The sequence below is a fragment of the Pituophis catenifer genome, unplaced genomic scaffold (genome assembly GCF_029215685.1).
Source record: "Pituophis catenifer annectens isolate HBS135680 unplaced genomic scaffold, rPitCat1.0.hap2 SCAF_2, whole genome shotgun sequence".
Lineage (NCBI taxonomy): Eukaryota > Metazoa > Chordata > Lepidosauria > Squamata > Colubridae > Pituophis > Pituophis catenifer.
Window position 1 is genome coordinate 279025802 of NW_027256882.1, and position 26723 is coordinate 279052524.

A 26723-nucleotide genomic window follows, 5' to 3' on the forward strand; every position below is an offset into this window, starting at 1 on the left:
AGTTGCTATAGAGACTACTACAAAGCTACAACTGGCCTAAAATGAAGTACCATAGGCATTGATGGGTGCATCACAGTATGCATGTGTTCTCACTGTTTCATGAGCTGCACTGGTTGCCAACTGGCTTTCAAAATGTTGGCAACTAAAGACCTTCATGGCATAGGGGCTGGATTTGTGAGGGACCATCTGTCTCCCTGCCTTTAGGCCTATTGGGTGAGATCAGCTAGAGTGGGTACGTATCGGGTCCTATCAATGGAGCAGGGTCATCTTGTGGGATCTAGGAAATGTGCCATTTCAATGAGACCTCCTGCCCCATAGAATAATATACCCCTAGAAATTCATACTGCTCCCACCCTTTTGACTTTTCCCAAACTGAGACCTAGTTATCCTCCCATACCCTAAGCTAGAGTGATGGTTGAGTTCCTTTGGTTTACTTTATATATTTTATTATCTGAAGGCTGCCCAGAGTTGCTCTGGAATAGGTTAGCCTTGAAAATGAAATGCTAATTAAATAAAGTATCCTGTTGTGTGTGCTCAACTTCTGGACAAGAAGACTTCTTTAAGTGGAACTCAAGTGGCCCATTGACTTCCTAGACACGTTCATATAGTTTTCTTAGCTACAATAGCATCATTTGCGATTCTCTTCTCTTGAGATGGTTCCTCAACTTTCTAATTTTAATCTACAGCCCTAATACTTTTTGATGAATTCTTCATTGATTCCAACTCTACTTATTTTTTCAAGATCAGCCAAGGCTGGCTAGACTAGATCGAATGAATCTATTTACTGCTCCACAGGTTCTTATGTGCATGCAGAGGCAATAATTATTCAAAAAAGATTCACCCTTTTTTGCTTCAATATTACTGTATAATCAAAATATTTCTTACATTCAGCATGGCTTGGACTAAAATAATAGAAATCTGGGAATGGGTTAATCAGAGTTAAACATGCTCATAGTCCTATTGATTGTAAAGAAAAGCTGCTTCACGGGATTAAATTTATTCTACTTGGAAAAGATTGCTAAAGTGCTTAACTTTTATTTGAACGTGCTAAAAAGTTGCAGAGTTTCAATACAACAGAGTATAAGATAAACGCTGTTAAATTTTGAAAGGTTTTTGCACCAAGCCTTAATGCCTTACCTAACAATTATTATAAGAATATTCTTATACAACAAACTGGTGGATCATCCCTGAAGGTAAGTAGAGCAATGTACCTTTATGATTCAGTATTATAATTTTTTTTCTGTTATCAGCTTTCTTGTTAGTTAGCCTAATACTGAATGTTTTATGTGCCTCCTTCATTCTTTGTTTTTACTCTGTGTTTTTTTTCTAGACAGAGCAACGAGAAATCAATGCTGAAACATCAGCGTCAATCAGCAATGATCAGGAACTATTTACAACAGATCCTACAGTGGATGAGAGGATTGTTCTCGCACCTTCTCATGGGGCTGCTGAAAATTCTGCTTTGCCAAAGGTCCATGGGAAAACTGGATTTCAGACAGATGACATCACTTTGGAAAACTCTGTAGCTCTCGATGGAAGGGGAACTCATGAGGCTAAAGAGCAGAAGCCAGGATGGAATCAAACTCCTCATTTCCCAATGGTGGATAACAGGGCAAGCTCTGATGGTCCTGATGCCTTATGTGATATTCCTGGGTCCATGTTTGATGTACAAATGGAAGAGACACATGCAGGAAAAGCCCATGAGCTCAACAGAATAAAAATACTCCGTGACATTCCTAGGACTCAAAATCCATCTGAAGAAAATTTCCAGAGCATCCAGAAATCTACAGAAATTAAGGACAGAGATGCTGGCTTATCAACAATGTGTGAACTTTCCCAGAGACTACTTTATGAGAATGATGACTGGGATGATGACTTCAGTTGCACCAGCAGGGAGGTTAAGAGGGTAGCAGCTGAGACTGCTAGTGCCAAGGAGGTCAGGGGATTGAACATTAGTGCAGATGTAAGTGGTGGGCAGCGTGTGCCAGAAAATTTAACAGAAGATAATCAGCATGTCTCAGAATTGACAACAGAGATGCAAAACCTTACTGATTTTAGTTTGGTAAAAACAGATGAAACATATAGCCATACATCCAAGGTCAATTCCATGATGCTACCGGTGGAACCAGATTCCATAGATCTGTGCTCTGTTTTTCAACATAAAAGAGAAAAGCCATCTGTTTACTTTATAAGGAACAATCTCCAAAAGAGAAAATATCCAAATAAGCAGTGTGAAGGCCAGCATGATCATCATGGATCCATCCAGAAGTCTGTTTATCACGAAGACACAGTTTTGGCTGAAAAGGCTTTCCCGTGTTGTGAACAAGAACCTACATATAGATTTGTAGACGTTCCAGATGATCCTTTAGAACCAAGCCAAGAATTTTTATTAAAACAGCTTCCTAATAATCTCTGCCAGTTCTCTTATACTGAACAGAATGTTATTTGGGAAAGTGGCCACATAACAAAGCAAGCTAACGAGATACCTTTGAAAGAACACCGAAGTCCTGTAAATCGGTCAAGAATAAACGATTGTCCATTGAAAGAGGATTCATCTAGAAATTTCTGCGGGAAAATTATGGCTCCATTAATAAGTAGAAAACAAACTTCTGTTATGGCAATCAATAGAAGTGCCAAGCAAGAAAATCAGGGACAAGAAAGTAAGTCAGAACTGAATGCAAAAAGAAACAGGAGTTGTGGTATCTATCACAATAAAAGTAACAATAGAGATTTTAAGGCTGTATCTGATGCACAGAATCACATCTACCACATTCCGGAGTCTAATTCACTAATGGCTACTGAGCCTAAAAACGATCGGCAAGCATTAGAGACAACAAGCCAAGAAAACAGTATAGAAAGAGATGCATTGAGACCCATATTCACAGCATCATACAAAGTTAGATTTTTCACTGAGGTGCTGTTAGAAATTAACAAAAATGTTAAAACCAATGCCAGCCAAAAGTGCACAGACTGTGTTGCAAGTCTGAAACCAACTCCCCTGGAGTCCCTACCTGGAGTTTCAAAGTTGCCACCACACAATTCCCAACAATTAGTATTGGAGAACAATTCTGCTCCTGCAAAACATTTGGATGAGAGCATGAAAAATTTAGGCTTGGATCCAACGTGCTCTCCATTTGAAATGAATACATCAGCGGGTTCAAACACTGTGCAGTCTTCAACTATTACCAGCAATGAGAATTATAGCATAGGTCAAAAGACTCAGAATGGCAGGACAGGCAATTTTACAGTGCATGGTCAGGACCTAAAAAGAGCATCAGAAAGTTGCAATACAGATATACTGGTGCTATCTGAACATGTTGGGCAAACGGAGTCCATCCAGTCCCAAATGGACAGAAGCATGGATGCAAAGGCAATGACATCACAGCAAGATAAGTACAAAGGGACAGAAGAAAACCAAAATGAAGGAATAATGCAATCCGAGAAAGAAAATGACATGCTTGTGGCATCTGATTCTGAGGAAGCTGAAATAGAGCCCTATATGAGAGCCCTACTTGATTCAGAACAGGGGCATCCTGTTATGGTGAGTCATGGTGAGTATCAAAAGATGGAAAGACAAAGTCAGAGCAAAATTATGCCAGATGAAATGGACACCAAGGAAACCGAAAAGCTGGTTGAAGATGACCTGGAGGAAGTTGAAGTGGAGCCTTACATGAGGGCGCTCCTTGATTCAGAACCAATGTACTCTTGGCACGAATACCCAGACAGTATGCCTCCATTCATGGAATTTTGCAATGAGCAAGATGCTGTTCTGGTAGGAAGATTAAAGAGTGGATGTACAGTTACAACCACTGACCCCAATCAAAGCAGAGCCTTCACAGATGGTGAGAGACAAAATTCATCTGGGCGTGGAATGGGGATTTCAGAGAGGCCCTTGCCTTGTGCTTCTGAGGACAACCGTCATTCTGAAAAAGCATTACCACTGGCTCAAACTCAGCCATGCACATTAGGAACAAATGAGGGAGATATTTCTGCATTAGAAAATGAGAGGACAATATCACTAGGAGCTTCTGAAATCTCCAAGCCATTATCACCTCACAAAAGTGCTGATGCCATGAAGAACGGGCATGAAATAACAAACATGATACCTAAGGTGGCCAAGAAACCATGTCTTGAAACAAAAGAAAGTATCTGTAATGATGCCAGCTGGAGAAAAGAGGCTGATTTAACTTCAAGGGAAGAGAAGAGAGAAGAACAGAAAATACTACGACAAAAGGATAACAGAGGTATGTGTAGAAAGTGAGCTGGGTTGTTTGTTTGTTTTTTGTCAGTAATCTTTTTATCAACAGTGGCAATTGCTTTAGATATCTAGCAGAGGTTGTTGCTTCCTGAAGATATTTGTAAGTAAAGATGCCAAATACAGATTCTGAGTTTGTCTCCTTGGTATTCTATACTCTACTCTCTAAGGTATGAACTGTTCCAAATCCCAAATTATTTAATCAGTGAGACACTGAGATGCAATTTTTGGGGCACCAAGGGCCTTTTAGCAGTGGATCATAAGCTGCATTCCAAAATGAGCTGGTTTTTTTAAACTAATTAACTCGAATTTATTACCTCAGTTAATATGGCTTGTCCTCATTAGTGGAATGCAAAGCATTTTAAATTCAGCACACCTTGTCTGAAATTTGAAAAAAAGTTGTTTCAAGGGCAAAATAGCCTAGTTGTGGAAGTGATTTGAATTTAAAACAGCTTTTTTTTACTAGTTTGGAATGCTTTGCTTCGAGATCGGAATACTCCCCAAATAATTAAAATAGCTGTTGAGCATGTGGAGAACTAATTTAAACTCATAATGGGCATTTTAAATTAGAAATTTGGAATTCGGAACACATTTATACACTTTTGTTCCTTTGTATTTAATGCCTCCTTCCATTTGTCATGTTTAAAATTACAACTCAGTGGGTATTTGTGGAGGTGCTCTAGGATCTATCCTTAAAAAAATCTGTGGGTCACCTTTGATGTATGAGTTCCGATTGGTTGATCAACTATCCCAAGTATGCTTTCATTATCTCAGCAAAACAGTTCTCCACAGATCAGTTATGCAGTAACTAGAGTCTCCACCTAGTTGTATAAACAGGCTCTTTTTTGATTAAAAAATATAAGTATGGGGTTCAGAGTTAAATGAGATCTAAATTGACTTAATGAAAGTGTTAGGTTCCTTAGTCTGTAAGGGCCACAGCTTCATTGCATTTTGAACTTAATCTTCTGTCTGTGAACCTTAACAGTCTTAAAGGGAACAATTTTAGCAGTTTTATCTATAACCTAGGTAAGTGTTTCCCAACCTTATGAACTTTAAAATGTGTGGACTTCAACTCCCAAAATTCCCCAGCCAACTATGGCAGCCAACCTCCCAGAATTCTGGCAATTCAAGCCCAAACCCCTTAAAGTTCACAATTTGAGAAATATTGGTCTAGGTCAATCTTCTTCACAACGTGGTATCCTCTAGCTGTATTGGACACAATTCCTGTCATACTTCACGAGTTATAATTTGGACCTCAAGAGAATTGACAAGATTGCTCAAAGGTGACATGCCAGATTTTATTTCTTCTGAATTAAAAAGAACACTCTAAAACATTGATGTTGTCTCTAGATTCAGTATATTGTTAAGGAATAAATATATATACCCAAAGCAATAGTCAATTGAAATGACTCAAGGACTGATCTATATATAATATGCAAATTAACCCTCAAATGCTACTGTACATATGTTCATCCCCAATAACTCATCATTAATTTTTTTAAAAAAATTCAGCACCCAAACTGCTGAGGAAAATCCACGCAGAATTGTTTCCTGATTTCTCTGGAAATGTCAAATTATGTTGTCAGTTTGGAGAAATTCATTCAGATTCCACCATTACCTGGACAAAAGATTCTAAGCTTCTTGCTCGAGTTCACAGAAGGTAAGACATATTAACACGCTTTGCAAAGCCTTTGGGAAAGAAAGGATGCAGGAGGGGTATATAGGTATATAGGTGGATTCTACTTACCTTTACTATCAGTTTGCAATGGGGCCACGTATGTGCGTACGGTCTTCTGCACATGTGCGGAAGCGTTCTGATGACACCAGGGTTGGTGGGTGGAGCTTCCTGCCAGTTTTACTACCGGTTCTATAGAACCGGTCTGAACCGGGGGCAACCCACCACTGGTATATAGTTTATTTATAATTCTTATGTATGTTGAGGTTGTAAAGATAGTTGCTTTTCTCTTGTTAAACCACTAGCAGATAGGGACGTTTGTGGTTGCAGATTATAAATTGCAGAATGTTAGGACAAGAAGATATTAGGCACACTGCCTTATATTTTCAATATTTATTAATCTAAGTATACCTGATTTAGTATTTACGAATTCTAATGCCAACCATATTACCAATGAACATCTGTTCATTCATACGATATTTTTAGGACTCAAATTGGTTTTCCATAGGAAGATAATATTTAATTCAAAACAAGTTAATAATCATGTTATGGTTTATAGAACAGAATAGAATAATAGAGTTGTAAGGGACCTTGGAGGTCTTCTAGTCTAACCTCTTCTTAAAAACTTCCAGTGATGGAGCGCCCACAATTTCTGAAGGCAAGCCGTAATTGTTCTATCAGGAAATTGGATTTCTTCTTAATTGGTTTCCATCCATTGCTTCTTGTCCTGCCTTCAGGTGCTTTGGAGAATAGCCTGACCCCCTCTTCTCTGTGGCAGCTCCTTAGATATTGGAAGACTGCAATCATGTCACCCCTAGTCCTTCTCTTCTTTAGACTAGACACATCCATCTCCTGAAACTGTTCTTCATAGAATACCTGAACTGTAGGAAAATAGAAAAATGTAGCTAATAGAATGGTTTTTAGAAAACTAACTGACATGCAAGCACTGTGTGTGCGCGCGCCCCAGCCCACCACTCGCACAAGCCCACCACTTGCACAAGAGCCGCGGTGGCGCAGTGTTTAGAGTGCAGTACTGCAGCTACTTCAGTTGACTGCTAGTTCAGCAGATCAGCGGATCAAATCTCACCGGCTCAAGGTTGACTCAGCCTTCCATCCTTCCGAGGTGGGTAAAATGAGGACCCAGATTGTTAGGGGGCAATATGCTATTTAGTATACTGTCTTTGGTGTAAGCCGCCCAGAGTCCTCGGAGAGTGGGCGGCATAGAAATATGACTAATAAAATAAATAAATAAATAAAGCGCTGTGCAAGCACACACACCCCAGTTCCCCTCTCTCCCCCCCAGCCTGATTGCCCAACCACAAAGGTTGGGGACCACTGATCTAAAAGACACGCACCTCTGAAAAATTAAGAAAGTTGTGGATTTGGGTTTTTTTATATGAATTTTCCAATGTTGATGTATTTTCTAGTGCAAGAGATGACCTTCCAGTGTCTCTGGCAATAGTTCAAGCTGGGAAAAAAGGCCAAGGCCTGTATCATTGCTGCTTGAAGAATATATATGGAAAAGCCGTTTCAGAATTTAACCTGACCTCTGAAGGTAACATATGACGAATTCTTCCTTAAACACAAAACACAACTGTAATTAGCAATGTGTAGCCTACATTCAGAATATATTTCTTTTCATCTTTCTACAGTTTTGGAACATCTGTCAAGACTTCAGGATGTTGAAGGTAAAACTGGGGGTTTTTTCCCCCTATACAAACTCTTGCAGAGTTATGCAAAATTATATTCAAGATGTTTATTTTGTGTAAATCTTGACAAATTGAACCTAGGATGCATCAAGGTTTCACTCCAAAATATATGAGATAATTGTTTCCATTCTGGAACAAGAAAAATGGTATGGAATAAGTTAATGCTCTACGTGAGCATTTGCTGAGGATCTGCCTGTTAACACTGAGACAACTGATTCTAAAGATGAGATCTCTAATCTTACGGTTTGACTTCATTCTTAAAAAGAAAAAAAGCGCCTAAGATTTTTCATAATTAAGACTAAAGGGTGATGCCTCACTCACTTGAAATCAGCTGTTAGTTTAGCTTACAAGGTCAGAAATCTCTTTTTACCATGAACATGAATGAAGAGCCTTTTAGACACTTCATTGAATAAAAGGATCTGAACTTTGGTAATAGCTTTCTTACTACTTGAACATCTGTCCTTTTCAAACATCAGTGCTAATGCAACATTATGGGCTCAGGTTCATGTTCTCGAAAATAGAACATGAATATATCTCAGGAACCATTTTTTAAAATCCCATCTCCATGTCATTGTCTTCTCAAAGGTATCCTCAGGGCAAAAAAGTCAAAAAAGTCAGCATGGTAACCATGATGGTACAAAGCTCCATCTGTTTTCAACGTGTATCATGTGGGTTACCCACATAAAAAAAAGTTCTGATTGCCCCATTGCAGTCACCATCTTGATTTTTTTTTTTTTTTTTACCAAACCCTAAAGACACACCTGCTTCATCTTCTCCCTAGCCTCAGGAGAGCGGCCTAAAAAATATTATGGTTTTCCGGGTGCGCTTCAAGGTTTTGGTTACCAGCTTTAAAGCGCTCCATGGCTTAGGACCTGGTTACCTATGGGACCGCCTACTACCACCAATAGCCTCCCACTCCCACTCTCATAGAGAGGGGCTCCTCCGGGTGCCGTCAGCCAAACAATGTCGACTTGCGGCCCCTAGGGGGAGAGCCTTCTCTGTGGGGGCACCTACTATCTGGAATGAGCTCCCCCCGGAGATATGGAGGATCCCGGATCTGCGCACCTTCCGCCACGCTTTGAAGACCTTTTTATTTCCCCAGGCAGGCCTGGCCTAATCTTTTCCCTCTTTTCTTTTTAATATGCAAATTTTAATCTGTGTTTTTAAATGATTGGGGTGTTTTAATTTGTCTGGGCCAAATTGTTTAATTCGATTTTATCCTGTTTTTAAATTTTGTATTTATGTATTTTACTGTTTGGCTGTTGACCGCCCTGAGTCCTTCGGGAGTAGGGCGGTATACAAATCAAATAAAGATAAAGAAAGATTATTTGTATTCTATTTTTAAAGTAGTGGTCTCGATGTGGTTGCTGGTGAGGACAGAAGTAGATGCGCCAATTTTCCTATATCCAAATTGGAAATTGGCCTAGACCAAGGATATCAAACTCACGCCATCACGGCATCGTCATGTGACCTATCGGGACTTTTCCCTCCTTTACTAAAATGGGCGTGGGTGTGGCCAGCGTGTGACGCATCCAGCCGGGAGTTTGACAGCCCTGGCCTAGATGGCTCCAATGGTCCCTTCCAAATTTAATATTATATTATTCTATTGACCATTTTAAACTGCTGTGGGGAGACTCCATCTCTCTAGTCTCTGGAAGTTGCTGGTTTTGAAGAATTTGTTGAAGTCTCACCTATGGAGCTCCAGAGGGAAGAAGAAACATCTCCCAAAGGTTATTTTTCTTTGAAAAATAATTCCATGATCAGGAGGAAGCTGAGAAAAGATCTAAGTGTGTTACAATTTAGCTTCTCTGTTCAACTGCTCCTGAAATAAAAGAGAAAATTTTGTACTTACTGATTTGAGTGTAGTGACTCTCTTCCAAACTAAATTGTGGGTTTTCCAGCAATGTGATCATCCCCATAGGAATCTAGTTACTTTACATTTATACATTTTGGCTTGATCCCTATGGTTACAGATCCGGTGAGCAAACAGCCATGTCTTCCTACAGTAGCAGGGGTGGCAAAGATAGCTCTTTACCCACCAACTTTTGAGTTCTGGGGGGGGGGGGGTTCCACAAAATATAGTTAAAATGTGCCACTAGTTCAAAAACTGATGGATTGTATTTTAATCTTTCTGTCTGTCCCAAAGGTGGTTTTTCAGGAGGCAACTGGACTTTCTTGTTTTTTCTTTTGAAGACGTTTCACTTCTCATCCAAGAAGTGGATGACTCAGTGGATGATTCAGTGGATGACTCCCGGAGACTCAGGGCGGCTTACAATGCATTAAGCAATAGCCTTCATACTTTTGTATATATAAGTCAGCTTATTGCCCCCACAAACCGGGTCCTCATTTTAACCACCTTAGAAAGGATGGAAGGCTGAGTCGACCTTGAGCCTGGTGAGAATTGAACTCATACCAAGAATAAATGAAGTCCGGCAAAGGTTGGCAACTAGCCCAGAAAACAAAATATGATAAGACACTCTCTCTCCAATATGCTCTGTAATAATTACACGTTGCTTCCAGCAAGAAATTACTGTGTGCGACTTAAATAGGCTAAGGGAGTGACCAATTATCGTCAAACCTTACTCTCGAGGAGACCTCCTCCTCCTGAGTAGCCACTCCTGCCTTGTGGCAACCCTGCGTGCTCGAGCATTGAGGAGAGGCTCCTCCACTTTGCTCTCTCCACTTGAAGGAGCCTCTGGAGGTTCTGAAGGCCCAGGCTGAGTCTCTGCCTCTGGCACCACATCCTCTTCAGCCTCCTCGCTGTCCGACACGAGCGCCGGCTGCGCCGGCTGCTGGCGCAACCCCACACCAGCCTCCTCGTTATCGGGATCAGCCACGATCTGTGCAGGCCACTGGCGGGCCACAACAAGAAGTTTCTTCAGCTCTGACAGGATAGTGGAGAATGGAAGGATTTATATTCCTTGCAGACAGCTGGTCATTTGCAATTTTGCATCCTTAATTTAGAGGGTCATTGAAGCACTAGGAGGTTTCCCACTATCCTGTCAGAACTGAAGAAACTTCTTGGATGAGAAGCGAAACCTCTTCAAAAGAAAAAAAATAAGAATGTCCAGTTGCCTCCTGAAAAAGCCCCTTTTGAACAACCATGACCTGGATGACTAAGAATCTCTACAGACTTTCTGTCTGTCCAAAGAAAAAAAGCAAAGAATTATGTTATGAAAAGTTTTCCTCATATGTTCCTGATTTTTTAATCACATCAGTATGTGGACTACAGTGTCTGTGCTAAACATAGATAACGCTTTGGCCAAAAGGTTTTGTCAATGCCGTACATAACGTGTTACTCAACTTTTGCTCATTCAATCAACCAAATGGTGACTTGTCCTGACTCCTTAAGAAGCAGGATTAATTGTTCCATTCCTTTTAAAACAGGTGCATGACTTTTCATTACTAACTGCAAATGTTTCCTTGTGTACATTCAGTCTTGAGATGTGATCCATGTTAAGTGCTCTTAAAAGGGAATTTGGTGTAGCAATAGTGTGTAAGTTAAAGAGAGGATAACTCTTTTAGCACAACGAGATAGTTGCAAGTAATAATCACCGTTGATTGTGGTTCCTCTTAAATTCTTAGAAGCAAGGAGTCATAGGGGGTAGAAATGGCATGTCTTTTGGAGAAGACTTATTCTACAACTTTCTAGTTGTCCTTGACTCAAAATATGAGGAATTTTGGCCAGTGCCCTATCACATTTCAGAGGGATGTTCAGAGGGGATTCTGGGTCTCTCAAAACAGAGCTAAGCAGGTTGATAGCCCATGGATATATAACTTTAGATTAACAGAGTTGGAAGGGACTTTATAGGTCAGTGATGGCTAACCTTTTTTCCATCACGTGCCAAAAGCTGGGAGAGCACAGGGGGGTTGTGCGCGACTGTGCCCAGACCCATAATTCTATGTGCCCTGCCCCCACGCATGTGTGTGTGACCCCCCCTGCGCTTCCCTCATTTTTGGCATGTGATGGTATGGTGGGCCCAGTAGGCCCGTTTTTTGCCCTCCTCAGGCTCCAGAGCCTTTCTAGGAGCTGGGGAGGGCGAAAATGGCCTTCTCCACCTCCCTGGAGGCCCTGCGGAAGCCGGAAATGGCCTGTTTGCCAACTTCCAGGGGGCCCAGAAGGCCCAAAAATCAGCTGGCCGCTGCACACATGTGTGCCAGAGCTGAGCTCGCGTGCCAACTGATATGGCTACATGTGCCACCTGTGGCACGCATGCCATAGGTTCGCCATCACGGTTATAGGTCATCTAGTACCAACCCCCCGCTCAAGCAGGAGACCCTACACCATTTCTGACAAATGGCAGTCCAATCTTTTCTTAAAAGTCTCAAGTGATGAAGCTCCCACCACTTCCATAGGCAAGCTGTTCCATTGGTTGATTGTTCTCACTGTCAGAAAATTCCTCCTCATTTCTAGGTTGAATCTCTCCTTGGTCAGTTTCCATCCATTATTCCTTGTCTGGCCTTCAGGTGCTTTGGAAAATAGCTTGACCCCTTCCTCGCTGTGGCAGCCTCTCAAATATTGGAACACTAGAGTTTCAACATCTTTTTTATAGTGTGGTGACCAAAACTGGATGCAGTATTCTAGGTGTGGTTTTACTAAAGCTTTATAGAGTGGTATTAGTATCTCTCTAAGTACCTCTATAAGAGGAGGTATCATAGCATTTGAGAAACTAGAAATTGGTATTCTTCTTAATATAATAAATGTTTCCACACATTTATTTGGTGAATTCATTTATCTACAAACTGTCCAGAAAGCTATAACTGTTGACCAGAACAGCAATGTAATTAATAACTAGTTGGTTTCTTAGGATGCATGAAAGATGTGATTTTCATGCAGGAATAGAAATGGAAACCAAGTTCTTCTTATGATCTTTCCATGTCTGCATCCCACCCACATGGCCTTCTGATAGAGTGGATTACAATTCTCGGCACTTCCTCCAATAGGACCATTTATTATGGTACTTGGGGACATGGGAGTTGAAATCCAACATCCAGTTGGAGAAGGGTAAGGGATGTATTTTCCCTTTTATTTTATCTTCTGGATTGGTTGCTTGACATTTTGTAGTGTTTGGGCCTTAGACTGTTAATAAAAGTCCCCTACTCCAGTTTATACTGAACTCTAGAGGGCAGGGAGACTGAGAAGGAAGAAAAGGATTTGGAGAACTGTATGGAAAGACAGCTATGAAGGAAGGTTAGAATCCTCAGTCATCTAACAGAGTGACAGATTTATTTATACAGGTAGTACTTGTTTAGTGACCACAATTGGGACTGGCCACTTCACTATTAAGACTAATTTCTAAATAAAACTGCAACTGTGCTTATGATCTTACTGGATGTTTCATTTACTTCATTGACCCCTGAAGCTGAAGTAAATACAAGGAGAGCTCTTAAAGTTACCTTTTCACCAACATCGCAACTGTGAATGATTGCTAAAGAAAGCAGTCACTACATGAGTACTGTCTCTATATACTTAGTGCCAGGGAAGGCAAGGATGGGTAGCTCTGACCTACATTGCAATATTAAAGGAACATGAGAGAGGGGGGGGGGAGGGAGGGAGGGAGGGGGGAGGGAGAGTGAGAGGGAGGGAGGAGAGAGAGAGAGAGAGAGAGAGAGAGAGAGAGAGAGAGAGAGGGAGAGGGTGAGAGAGAAGAAATGAAAAGAAGGACCAGGGTTGATATGATAGCAGTGTTCCAACAGCTAAAGGGTTGCCACTAAGAAGACAGAGTCAAGCTCTTCTCCAAAGCACCTGAAGGCAGGACAAGAAGCAATGGATGGTAACTATTCAAGGAGAGAACCAATCTAGAAATAAGGGGAAATTTCCTGAGAGTTAGAACAATTAATCAGTAGAACAACTTGCCTCTAGAAGTTGTGGGTGCTCCCCATTGGAGGCTTTTAAGAAGAGATTGGACTACCATTTGTCTGAAATGGTATAAGGTCTCCTTATGAACTGGAATAGGGTTTCCTGCCTGAGTAGGGGGTTGGACTAGAAGACCTCCAAGGTCCTTCTAACTCTGTTATTCTGTATTCTCTATTCTGTATTCTGTATTCAGACAGAGATGAAACAGAAGGTTTGGTGATAGCAACAAAGCCAATACAGATCATTCTAGTTTGTTATAAGTATGTTTTAGTGCTAAGATAAAAAGATAAAAATGTAGACACCCACAACAGAAAGAATGTATGACAATCTTTTTGTCCTCCTTCATTTGCCTTCATGTTGCAATCCATACAAACACGCTACCTTTCCTTTCTTTGGATTCATACATGCATTTACTCATTTCACAGGCTTGGAAGAGATAGAATTCTTACAGCTGATGTTCAAAGAAGACTTCATCTGTGACAGTTACTTGAGTAAAAGTCTGCACGGAAGGATTACCACGGAAGAATTACATTTCGGGGAAGGGGTACATCGAAAAGCTTTCCGAAGCAAGGTGTTGCAAGGGTTGGTGCCTCCGCTCAGCCCAGGTGACCCTTGTGTTTTGAAAGTGCACAATACCATTGTGTATGGGACCAAGAATAATGATGAGCTTATGGAAAAGAATTACAAATTGGCGCTACAGGTAAGTGCATGCAGGAGCCCCTCATAACTGAGATGATCGCAATATTGATATCTGTGGGAGAGAGAGATCAAACAGGCAATACAATACAATTCTTTATTAGCCAAGTGTGATTGGACACACAAGGAATTTGTGTTTGGTGCATATACTGGTACATGTACAAGACAAGAATTTGTCTTTGGTACATATACTTTGGTGCATGTATATCACTGTACATAAGGAGAATAAAATACGTTCATCAAGAATAAAAAGATACAACACTTAGTGATAGTCAAGGTTACTAATAAGCTATAAAATCATATTAGGAAACAGACAATATAAATCATAAGGATACCAGCAACAATGTTATAATCATACAGTCATAAGTGGGAGGAGATGGGTGATAGGAACGATGAGAAGATTAATAGTAATGCAGACTTAGTGAATTGTTTGACAATGCTGAGGAATTATTTGTTTAACAGAGTGACGGTGTTTGGGAAAAAACTGTCCTTGTGTCTAGTTGTTCTGGTGTGCAGTTGTTCTGGTGTGCAGTGCTCTATAGCGTCATTTTGAGGGTAGGAGTTGAAAAGTTTATGTCCAGGATGTGAGGGGTCTGTAAATATTTTCACAGCCCTCTTTTTGACTCGTGCAGTATACAGATCCTCAATGGAAGGCAGGTTGGTAGTAATTGGTGGTCACAACATTGTGATAGAAGCTGCGCCCCTTTGTACATATTTCCCTCATATATGAACAAAGAGGTGGGGATTCACTTATGGTGTGGCCTCCATCTTGCCTGTTTTGACCCTCTCTGTGGATAGCGGCACTCCAAAAAACAAGCTGATGTTCAAATATACATGAACCTAATTAACTCTTTGCTCTTACCTGGGGGTCCAATGGAAGCCTCTGATTTTGGAGGTGTTGTTGTTCAGTCACTAAGTCATGTCTGACTCTTCACAACCCCATGGACCATGGAACAGCCCCCCCTCTCCACTCTCCACTGCCTTCAAACCCACTGCCTTGATGATACTATCTAACCATCTGTCTATGGAGATTCTCAGTCATCCAGGTCATGGTTGTCCCAAAGGACAACCTTTTTCTTCAAGAGGCAACTGGACTTTCTGGTTTGTCTTTGAAGACGTTTCCCTTCTCATCTAAGAAGTTTCTTCAGCTCAGACTTCTTCCAGTCAGAGCTGAAGAAGCTTCTTGGATGAGAAGCGAAATGCTTTCAAAGACAAACCAGAAAGTCCAGTGGCCTCTTGAAAAAAAAAGGACCTTTAGGATATCTAACTATCTCATCCTCTGCCGTCTCCTTCTCTTTTTGCCTTCCATCTTCCTCAACATCTGGGTCTTTTCCAACGAGTCTTCTCGTTAGGTGGCCAAAGTGCTGGAGCTTCAGCTTCAGTATCTACCCTTCCAAAGAGCAGTCAGGGTTGACTTCCTTTAAGATTTTGGAGGTGGCTGTTAAAGATCTCACCTCCACCTTGTCTGCACATTGGCTTTTTATCTATTAGATATTGAAACTCTAGAAAGAGTGGAGACCAAGATGATTAGGGGACTGGAAGCTAAAACATACAATGAACGATTACAGGAACTGGACATGGCTAGTCTAGTGAAGAGAAGGACCAGGGGAGACATGATAGCAGAGTTCCAATATTTGAGGGGCTGCCACAGAGAGGAAGGGGTCAAGCTATTTTCCAAGGCACCTGAAGACCAGACAAGGAATAATGAATGGAAACTGAACAAGGAGAGATTCAACCTGGAAATAAGGAGAAATTTTCTGACAGTGAGTGTTAGATCAGGCGCAGGAAATGAAGACGTGACCAGCTTGATACATTAAGCAACTTTATTGCAACAGTAACAAGACTCACTGTGCGCTGCCGGAGCTCTCCTTATATTCACTCCGGCAGACGCACCGCCCCTAGACAGCTATTCAAACTTCCCGCCCGATGGCTGGCAGCCAATCCAGACGGGTGTCCTTATAAGGACATAACAGTGAGAGCAATCAACCAATGGAACAGCTTGCCTTCAGAAGTTGTGGGAGCTTCGTCACTGGAGGCTTTCAAGAAGAGACTGGATTGCCACCTGTCAGAAATGATGTAGGGCCGTGATGGCGAACCTATGGCACGCATGCCACAGGTGGCACACGGAGCCATATCAGTGGGCACGCGAGCGTTGCCTTAGCTCAGCTCCGGCGTGCGCATCTGATTTTCAGGCCTTCCAGACCCATCGGAAGTCGGCAAATGGGCCATTTCCGGCCTCCGGAGGGCCTCTGGAGGGGTGGGGAAGGCCCGTTTTCGCCCTCCCCAGGCGCCTAGAAAGCCTCTGGAGCCTGGGGAGGATGAAAAACAGGACCTCCAGTCCGACTGGAAGTCAGCAAACGGGCCGTTTCTGGCCTTTAGGGGCTTTCTTGGAGCCTGGGAAGGGCGAAAAATGAGCCTACAGGGCCTACCGTGCCATCATGTGCCAAAAGCGGGAGTGCGGGGAGGGGGGTCGCTCGTACATGCGCGGGGGGCGGGGTACATTGAATTATGGATATGGGCACACACGCACATGACCCACCCACGCTCTCCATGCTTTTGGCACGCGATGGCAAAAAGGTTAGCCATCACTGGTGTAGGGTCTCCTGCTTGGGTGGGGGGGTTGGACTAGATGACCTACAAGGTGCCTTCCAACTCTGTTAATCTGTTATCTGTTAATAGTAATTCTAATGTTTTAGCTTTAAACGTTTGATGTCTTAATGTTTTAATCCTATCATTGCTTTATTCTGTTATTTATGGTATTATGGTATGTTATTTATGGTATTCTGGTATTTATAGTAAGCCATTCAGAGTCGCTTGATAGAAAGATGGCTGGCATACAAATTTAAAAAATAAAATAAAATAAAAATAAAGTCATTTTTTTCAATGGATTTTCTTCCACCTAGGAATGTTATGTTCAGAACACCGCAAGAGAATACGCCAAGATCTATGCTGCCGAAACACAACCTCTCGAAGGCTTTGGAGAGGTACCTGAGTGAGTAGACTTTTACAACTTCCTGGAAAAATAAATAGAATCATTGCATGATGGATGTCATTTAGAAGAAGCTCTGCTGTTTGATAAGGAAGGACGCTAAAACTAACATGTGTCAGCTTCTCTCCGCAATGATCTCGTTTTTATTCCTAAACAGTTATTATGGAGAATTTATTGGTAAAAGTTGGGAAGATTTATACATGCACAATTTATTCCTCCCTCTATCAACAGCCTTGATTGGACAAATTGGTGTTTTTTTTTTATTTTTATTTTTGGTGGCGTATTCATGTTTGGTGAATTCAAAAAATACAAAGGGCCTTTCACTTCCTAAACTTCCTAATTTTTGAGCCCTGCAACTTAAATCAAGAAATAGAATTTTTAGAACATTTGGCAAGGAAACCAGTCTAGAGATCCGGGTGTCTATGGAGATTCTCAGTTATCCAGGTTGTAGTTGTCCCGAAGGTCCTTTTTTTTAACTTTGTCATTTTTATTTTTATTATATAAAGTACAAAGAAGAAAAGAAAATAGGAAATTAAGGGAGGGAATAGAGGGAAGAGAAAAAGAAAGAAAAGGGGGCATTGACTTCCAACTCTTCCTAGCACAGTATAAGATAAACACACTCCAACCTCAACTTTTTGCTTTCACACATTAATATATAACTAGCCATTCCTATAACACCAAATATTTCTAATCCACAAAACCAAGATCAAAATTTCATTTTTTTTCTTCACAAGCATGAATTCCAGAAGGGACATCCAAATAAGAACATATTTTCCTCTTTAAATAAAGTAATCAATTTAACCGTTCCTGCTTTATCTTCCTTGCTATGGAAATAATGTGTATTTCTATTTGGCACCATTTTTATTTACAAAATGTATTGTATTATTTCAAATTCTTTGGCCTTACTGAAAAAAAAAGAGGAAGGTGTCAGGGTTCCAAGTAACACCCCCAAAGAAAGAAAACTCCGAGACTCGAGATTCCTCAAAGTTCCATTTTATTAGAGATATCATATTGGCACATTTGGGAAAACCCAAATCTGAAAATTTCCAGGTTTTCCCACCCAAAGGAAAGTTCAGGTCCCTGACCAGCACCCATGTCCATCACATGGCCTAATCAGGCGCTGTCCCAACTGGAGAGGCTTCCCAGTCACCCAACTCTAGGTGCTAGGGCAAGATGTCCTTGACTCTCTGAGAAAGGAATGTTATTTTGACTATATATCTCCCATACTCCATATAATCCCCCCTCCCATTTTCCCACAGTAGAAAATGTGGCAGGTCTGAAGGCCCAATATAAAAGATGGCTTCCAGGTCTGACAGGAGGGGGAAAACCTTTCTTTTTTTTCCCCACCCTCCTCTTTCCTTCAAGAGGCAACTGGACTTTCTGGTTTTTCTTTGAAGATGTTTTGCTTCTCGTCCAAGGAGCTTCTTCAGTTCTGACTGGATGGTGGGTAGAGACCCTGGTTTTCCAGATCCCTCTGTGATTCAGGGACGCCATTCACTCTGTTATTGCTCTACAATTATGCCCATGCCTTTCACTTTGACTGCTCTTGTTCCATAAAACACTACTTTAAAAAAAGGAGAAACCTTGGGAATGGTTAAGCTTCCTCATTCATTTTCATTAGCATCCACAGTTTTTAACACACAAGTTTATTTCTTGGCCATTTGATTAAAAAAAAGAAAAGAAAGCCAAGTGCATTTCTCTAAGTTTTTAAGATACACATACATATTTTCTTCCAATGTGTATATTTTAAAAGTAATTTGTTTTAATATAGGCCTTTTGGGATATCTATTTTTTGAAAAAAAAAATGAATACTCTTTCTTTCAATTTATCATCACACACACAGAAACCTATAAGATGATGGAGAGCTAAAGGATAATTGTGTTTTGATTTGTATGTTAGTTCAATTTTTGCAAACTAGGCTGTTTTATTTTAAAATCCAAAGCATACTTTTAAAAAAAATCTTTGATAAACCAGACTACTTCGATTGATTAAGTCTCTTTGGGCTGTAAAGATGCAGTTTAAAAAAAAATAGTTCAAACAAACTGAAAATGTGGAGTTAAAAACAGAATCAATACTGTATATTGGAAAAATTTAAAGAAAAATGTAAGCAGCTCATGAAAACACATTGTGGGACTAATGATGGAATTGTCCTAGGAGTCTTACAGTGTGTACACATCATTGTAATTTCACTTATACATGTGAAGCAGGGGTGGGATTCAACCAGTTCAGACCAGTTCGGGTGAACCAGATGCTAATTCTACATCTGGTTCGCTGAATCAGTAGTTGCAAAGACTGGCTGGCTCCTCCCCCCTCCCCTCCCCTCCCAGGAGTCTCCACGCAGCCCGTTTTGGATGCCAGGTAAGTGCAGGGCCCACGCGGACGCTCTGGGATGGTGAAAAATGAGCCTACCGGCAGTCTGGAAACAGACCCATCTCCTGCCTCTGGAGGGCCTTCGGAGCCCAGGGGAGGCCATTTTTGCCCTCCCAGAGGCTCGAGGAAAGCCTCCGGAGCCTGGGGAGGGTGAAAATGCCCTCCCCCACCGTGGTGCAGGAGACCAAGTGGGCCATGCCCACCATGCCCACACCCACCCAGCAACCGGGCAGAGAACCAGTTGCTAAACTTTTTAAATCCCACCCCTGATGTGAAGTATTTGTTATATGAACACACAACATACAAGGGCTAGCAAAATTTGTTACGGATAACGCATTTTTTACAATGTTGGCTCCTTGAGGCCTACCTGTGCTGTAATCCTTTTCCACTTTTCTCATAAATAAATTAATACCTTTCAAGTATAAGGCACAGCTTGCCAAGATCCTAATGCTCAACATCTCACACCATCCAGAAGAAACCATTGATATATAGCAGTGATGGCTAACCTTTTTGCCATCGCGTGCCAGGAGGGCGGGGGGCGGGGGAGGGTCACGCACGCACGTGCCCAAGCGCATGTGTGCGCAACCCCCTCCCCCCCGCTCCTGGCACAGGATGGCCTGGTAGGCCCGTTTTTCTTTCGTACCTGGTTCCAGAACCTCTCTGTGTATCTGGGAACGGCGAAAACAGCCTTTCCCACTCCCTTGGAGGCCCTATGGAAGCTGAAAGGGCCCATTTCCCAACTCCCGGTGGGACAGGAAGTGACATTTTTTGCTGTCCCCAGCCTCCAGAACCTCTCTAGGAGTCTGTAGGAGCCTCTCTAGGAGTCTGTAGGAGCCTCTCTAGGAGTCTCTGGAGGCTGGGGACAGGAAAAAACGTCACTTCCTGTCCCACCGGGAGTGGGGAAATGGGCCCTTTCAGCCTCCGTAGGGCCTCCAAGGGAGTGGGAAAGGCTGTTTTCGCCGTTCCCAGATACACAGAGAGGATCTGGAGCCAGGTAAGAAAGAAAAACGGGCCTTCCCCACCCCCCTCCAGGCCCTCCAGAGGCAGGAAACAGCCTGTTTCCCTACTTCTGGTGAGCCCAGAAGGCCCGAAAATCAGCTGGCCGGTGCGCGCATGCACCCCAGAGCTGAGCTGGTGTGCCCACTAATATGGCTCCGCGTGCCACCTGTGGCACGTGTGCCATAGGTTCGCCATCACGGATATATAATGTGGTGAAAATGTACATTATTCAGTGTCAGATAGTTCTAATCCCCTTCCCTTCCCCTTCCCCTTCCCTCCTCCTCCCTCTTCCCCTCCTCCTCTTCCTTTTCCTCCTCTTCCTCCTCCTCCTCCTTGTATGCCCTCTTCTACTCAATGTTTCCTTCCCCGCTTAACAAATCCCAGCATACCATTCAGTATAAAGGGGTATTCACTATACAGTTGTTTTGTACTGTCCTTCTCATTGTTCCCTAACTACTGGCCATGCTGAATGGGGCACATGAAGTTAGGGAAGGATGTTTTCTCCATTAAATCATTGAATATACTCCACGTTTTAACTTAATAGGTCCTCGAAATATGTTTTCTAAAATTTTTCCTGAGACCGTAAGTTTTTTTACTGGCTCTGCTTTCAGAATCATTCCTATTTTCCTTATTCATCGGCCCAAGAATAACATCCCTTATGCAACAGTGGAAGAGGAACTCATTGGAGAATTCGTGAAATACTCTGTTAAGGATGGGAAGGAAATCAATTTCATGAGAAAAGACTCGGAAGCTGGCCAGAAATGTTGCACGTTTCAGCACTGGGTGTATGAAAAAACCAGCGGCAGCTTGCTTGTAACAGATATGCAAGGTGAGAATCTTGCTGTTATATAGTGGTTAGTGGTAAATGTAGTATTATGGCTGGTATATCCAGAAACAGGCCCACAGAGAAATAATGTGTGTCTTGCTGTACCCAGATTCTCAACCGATGATTGCAGATCTGGGAGTTGAAGTCCACATGTCTTAAAATTGCCAAGTTGGAGAAAGACTGCTTAATAGAACCTGGACAGTTGGCATTCAGTTCCCACCAGGGCCATTCGTCAATTGGGTGTAGAGGTAAAAACAGTCAACATGACAGCCACAATTATATGATTGAAGGCTCACCTGTGTCATATACACACAGTGCTCAAGGCTGTCAAACTGACCCTCCATGAATGCCTCTGGTTCCTGCTATTTTCCTTAGTCCTTCAGTGGTTCGCATGATTATGAACTTCCTCAATGCATCTTTTAAAAATGCCATTTCTCTTAATCTCCATTTTTTGGATTCAGGTTTTAATATAAACATGCTCCATGATTGTCAGGCTTGTTGAGAATTCCGTTCACAAGTCTAAGACAGAGTCAGGTTTTTTGGGAATGTCTGAAGTCTTCTTTACAAAAAATAATGACGTATTTATTTTACATTTTGAAGCTGAACTTATATATATTGTGATATATAATATATCACATTATATTGTGATATATATATATATATATATCACAATATAAAAGCAAAATATTTAATAGTAATAACAGTAATGGTAACAACAACAACAAAACAATAACAAAAACAACAATTTTAAGAAGATACTTAGTTGATACCTAGGATGCTGGCAGCAACTCCTATCAACCATCAGTGCCAGTCAGTAATATTTGTGATATGTCTTTAAATGTTCAATTGACTGAGTTTTATGTTTAATGAATAAAATAATAATAATAATAATAATAATAATAATAATAATAATAATAATAATAATAATAAAAACAGCTGGATGACAGATTAAATAGATGGAAAACCATGGACAGCACTTGAAAAACATTGAAGGAAAATGTGATGACAACTTTACATGGGCATGGCTTAAGATGGAAAAAAACAGGTGGTTTAATACTGGCTGCTCAAGAACAAGCACTACAAACTAATGCCATGAAAGCAAAGATACAAAAATCCACCGACAATCCAAACTGCCAACTTTGCAACAGCAAAGTTGAAACTGTTTCACATTTAATATGTGAATGCAGCAAAATCGCACAAACTGATTACAAAGCTAGACATGACCAAGTTGCTAAATTAATCCACTGGTCATTATGTAAAAAATACGACTTACCTGTATCCAAAAAGTCATGGAAACATAAAGTGGAAAAAGTTATAGAAAATGAGAAGGTGAAGATCTTGTGGGAATTTCAAATACAAACAGATTGTCACTTGGAACACAACACACCAGATATCACAGTTATCGAAAACCAAAACATACAATTTATTGACATCGCGGTACCAGGAGTTGAAGAAAAAGAACTGGAAAAAATCATGAAATATTGTGACCTGGCCATTGAAACTACATGGCTATGGATGTAACATGTAACAGTGATACCCATTGTCATCGGGGCACTTGGTACCATGTCCAAGAATTTTATAAGATACATCAGCAAATTGCAGCTTCCTGCAATAATGCCAGCGGAACTGCAAAAAACTGTGTTACCTGGAACATCACACATCTTAAGAAGGTACTTGGTTGATACCTAGGACGCTGGCAGCAACCCGTATCAACCATTAGCACCAGTCAATGGTATTTGTGATGCATTTTTGAATGCTCAGTTGACTGAGTTTCATGTTTAATGAATAAAGTAAATAATAGCTCTTGTGAGCAACATAGGTGCTATCATCAATGTAATAACATGGAAGAACACTCTTTTGCATTGAATTTCATTCCCAATGACTGTAGGGACTTTCTTGACCTTTTCTTGAGAATTGTATGGAGAGAGTTTATTTGTAATACATCCTCAGTTTACAAACATGGGAATCCCATCCAAGTAGTATTCAGAATTGGCCTGCTTAGCTTCCCAGCTCAGACAAGGTCAACTAAGTTCTCTCACCTAATGAGACATTTGACTTCTTCATGTGCCATTAAGTTGCTCGTCTCCTATGTATAAATCACCTGGAAATCCTTTTCTGAATGTCAAGTTGTTTGTTGGACCACATTTATCATAGTCCTGATTGGTGAATTCCTTGCTCTCCTGGTCAGGAAATATAGACAACAGCATAGGGTACCATTTTTTTTCCTCCCCATAAAGGGAAAGTGGCAGAAAGCTTTTCAATTTACCCATTTCATCAGAGAACCCTTTAAAAATAGTTTTCAGCTGTTCTACTGAAGAACATGTGAAAAAAAGAGCCATAGAAGACAAGGACAGGGAATTCCTTTGAAGCAGCAGTCCCAGGGATGAAATGCTCCCGGTTCAGACCGGATCGCCCAATCCGGTAGCGATGGAGGCTAGTGGTTTGGAGAACCAGTAGCAAAAATCCCTGCCCCCCCGCCCCCATTGCCCAGTTGAGCCGTGCAATCATCAGAGGCTTTTTTTTTTCATTATTTTTAAAAGCATTTTTTCTACAACCTCTACAACCTGTTCTGATCTATTAGTGCAACAAGGCTCCTTGGCTGATTTCGCTTGGATGCCATCATGTGGCCTGATTGAAATAGCCAACAGAATCTGAAAATCTGATGGCTACCATCAAGTTACCTTTTTATTTGCCTATCCAGTCTTTGAGATCTGCAAATAGAAAACCACCTACATAGAAATGGACACCCTTCCTCAAGATAGTTGTGTATTTCCTTTACTTGGACCCACTCTTGTTTGTGACAAGATTCAGAATGTGTTGCCTACATTATTGGCAACAGAAAGGAATCAATTAGATGCCTGCTGTGTCAGATATTCAGTCTCGTACTGATACTACATTGAGCCAATATAACAAATGCAGCAATTCCTAAATTATGCCCCTGCTACACATAGATTGAAAACAGGATCAAATACTGTAATATAATGTGTCCCTCTATTAGATATGCAGCGTGTATTTCAGCTCACTTGTTATTCCTCTGTTAACTCCTTAAAATAATCAGGGAATACGGTTATGGAGATACGAGTTTTGCTCATATTTTAAGAGGAAATGGAACCAATCTACGACTGAATCACACCCTCCCTCTGGCCATTTCTAATTAAGATGGATTGGAGATAAATTGCAACTAATTTTTCATCTGCTAGTGATTAGTGTATAAAACAATCAATGTTCTGTAATCCAAGAGGAGATGGAAGGTCGCTGGTTACAGAATGTTGGCGTCTATAAATTTTAAATGTCAATTCCATGTTATGTGTGAGAGGCTCTGTAGCTCACAGGTATATACTCTGGTACTTTGAATCCTAGCACCGTGTGACAGAGTGAGTACCTGTTACTTGCCCCAGTTTCTGCTCACCTAGCAGTTGGAAAACATGTAAATGCAAGTAGATAAAGAGTACCACTTTGATGGGAAGGTAACAGTGTTCCATGTTTCGGTGTACATTTTGCACTGCGGCTGTTCTGTCCCCGTCCCACACGCACACACACCAACAGACATTCAAGAGTTAAAGACCAAACCAGCCGGCAAAATCCTTTTCCTTATGATAACAGAACTTGGCAACAACTTAGTGGCTGCCTGCCAAGAGTTTATTACTTACGAAGAGGAGAGATAACTTCTCCCCGCTTCTGGTACATCAAAGGAAACAGCTCAATAATTACAGAGTCAATCAAGTCCAGAGATAATCCAGCAAAGTCTATAGCAAAAGTCCGGCAATGCAGAATGGCGTGGAAGCTTTCAGCTTTGTTCGTCACAAGGCTTGACTGGCCACCACGCTCCCTTTTATACCTTGTGGGGTGTGGTCCAGTGACTCAGCCTAATCTCGGGCACGCCTTTTCTTCTGTTGTGCGCGCTTATCTTTGCGACGCTGGCATGGATCCAGCCAAGACTCATTACCCTCATCATTGTCCACCTGTGGCTGCGTGGACGTGCTTGGCCCCGGCCCTATCTCTTGCCCTTCGGCGGACACCGAAGGCATTGCCAGAGAGGAGGGTCCTGGAGAGGGAGGCCTTGCCAACTCCTCTCCTTCACTCTCGGAGTCCTCTCCTGCCGATGACATGGGCTCAGGTAACGGAGCCACAACAGTGGCCTGAAGTCATGCTGGCCATATGACTGTTGAAACATCTTCAGACAGTGCTGGCTCAGTGGCTTAAAGAAACAGAAATGAGCACCATCCCTTAAATTTAGCTACAACTAACAGAGTAAAACCCATAGGGACTCCATTAGCTTCATCTTTTTCCATGTTATGTGTAGCCAATATATTGAAGTGGGAGAGAAACAACATCCACCATTCCCTGTACTTTGGATGTTCCTGGTTTAGGAGATGTGGGAATTAGTCTTCAGTTTACTCTAGCATCATTTATCATGAGCGGGGAAGTCTATCAAGAGGTTTAAATGTTTTCAATGGCGGAGAAGATGTGCAGCTCAGGGTTGAATGTTGAGTACTTGGTCTTCTCTGAGCTGGGTTATTTTGTCGTGGCTGAGTTGCAGGATGAAGGAGTGAAGAGACAAATCAATGTTGAGTCATTGTTATGCAGGAAAAGACCCAGAAAATATCCTTCCTAATTCTTCACAGCATCTATTGGACAATTATGCAGTCTGGCAAGATTCCTGTCTATAGGCAAACAGCAATAAAGGAAGTACTTTGAGTAATTCATCACGTTGTTTTTGGCTTCCTTGTGCCAGACAGTTGTTTTTTTGCAGATATTTCTCGTAAATAAATCTCTCTAGAGATCTATATCCTCTCTAGCAACCAACACCGAAAGAATCAAATAAAGAATTGGAGAAGAATCAATGTTGTGATCATAAAATCATCAAGAAAAAAAAAACATACATCCCAAATGAAACCGCCAGGTTTCATAAACAACCAGTAAATTCCTCTCTTCCATCCACTGATGATGTTACTTAGCCTGGTAGTTAAATGTCTTCAGGAATAGGAGCCTTGGTAGTACAGTGGTTTAATGCACCCTGTAATTAACACAGCTGCCTGCAATTTCTGCAAGTTCGAATCTTACCAGGCTCAAGGTTGACTCAGCCTTCAATCATTTCTAAGGTAGGTTAAATGAGGACCCAGTTTGTGGGGGCAATAAGCTGATTTTGTATAAATATACAAAAGTATGAAGGCTATTGCTTAACGCATTGTAAGCCGCCCTGAGTCTCCGGAGAAGGGCGGCATATAAATCAAATAAAAATAAATAAAATAAAAAAAAATAAACTAAGCTCAAAGAACACCAAGAACCTAACAAGTTTAAATGTGCCGATTGTTTGTTTGTTTGTTAGAAATGGGATCCTACACTT

At 41.4% G+C, this 26723-nt stretch overlaps 1 protein-coding gene across 1 annotated transcript in view; it reads left to right on the forward strand.

Annotated features, from left to right (window-relative positions):
• Window positions 1-2558: 2558 nt before the first annotated feature.
• ALPK2 (alpha kinase 2) overlaps window positions 2559-26723 on the forward strand; it is a 39670-nt gene continuing 15505 nt past the window's right edge. The window contains exons 1-7 of the mRNA XM_070935972.1: window positions 2559-4244; window positions 5768-5915; window positions 7358-7485; window positions 7583-7618; window positions 13922-14196; window positions 17096-17184; window positions 21162-21379. Of these exons, the coding sequence (XP_070792073.1) occupies window positions 2579-4244; window positions 5768-5915; window positions 7358-7485; window positions 7583-7618; window positions 13922-14196; window positions 17096-17184; window positions 21162-21379 (2560 nt within the window). The 5' untranslated portion in view covers window positions 2559-2578. The remainder of the gene's footprint in view (window positions 4245-5767; window positions 5916-7357; window positions 7486-7582; window positions 7619-13921; window positions 14197-17095; window positions 17185-21161; window positions 21380-26723) is intronic.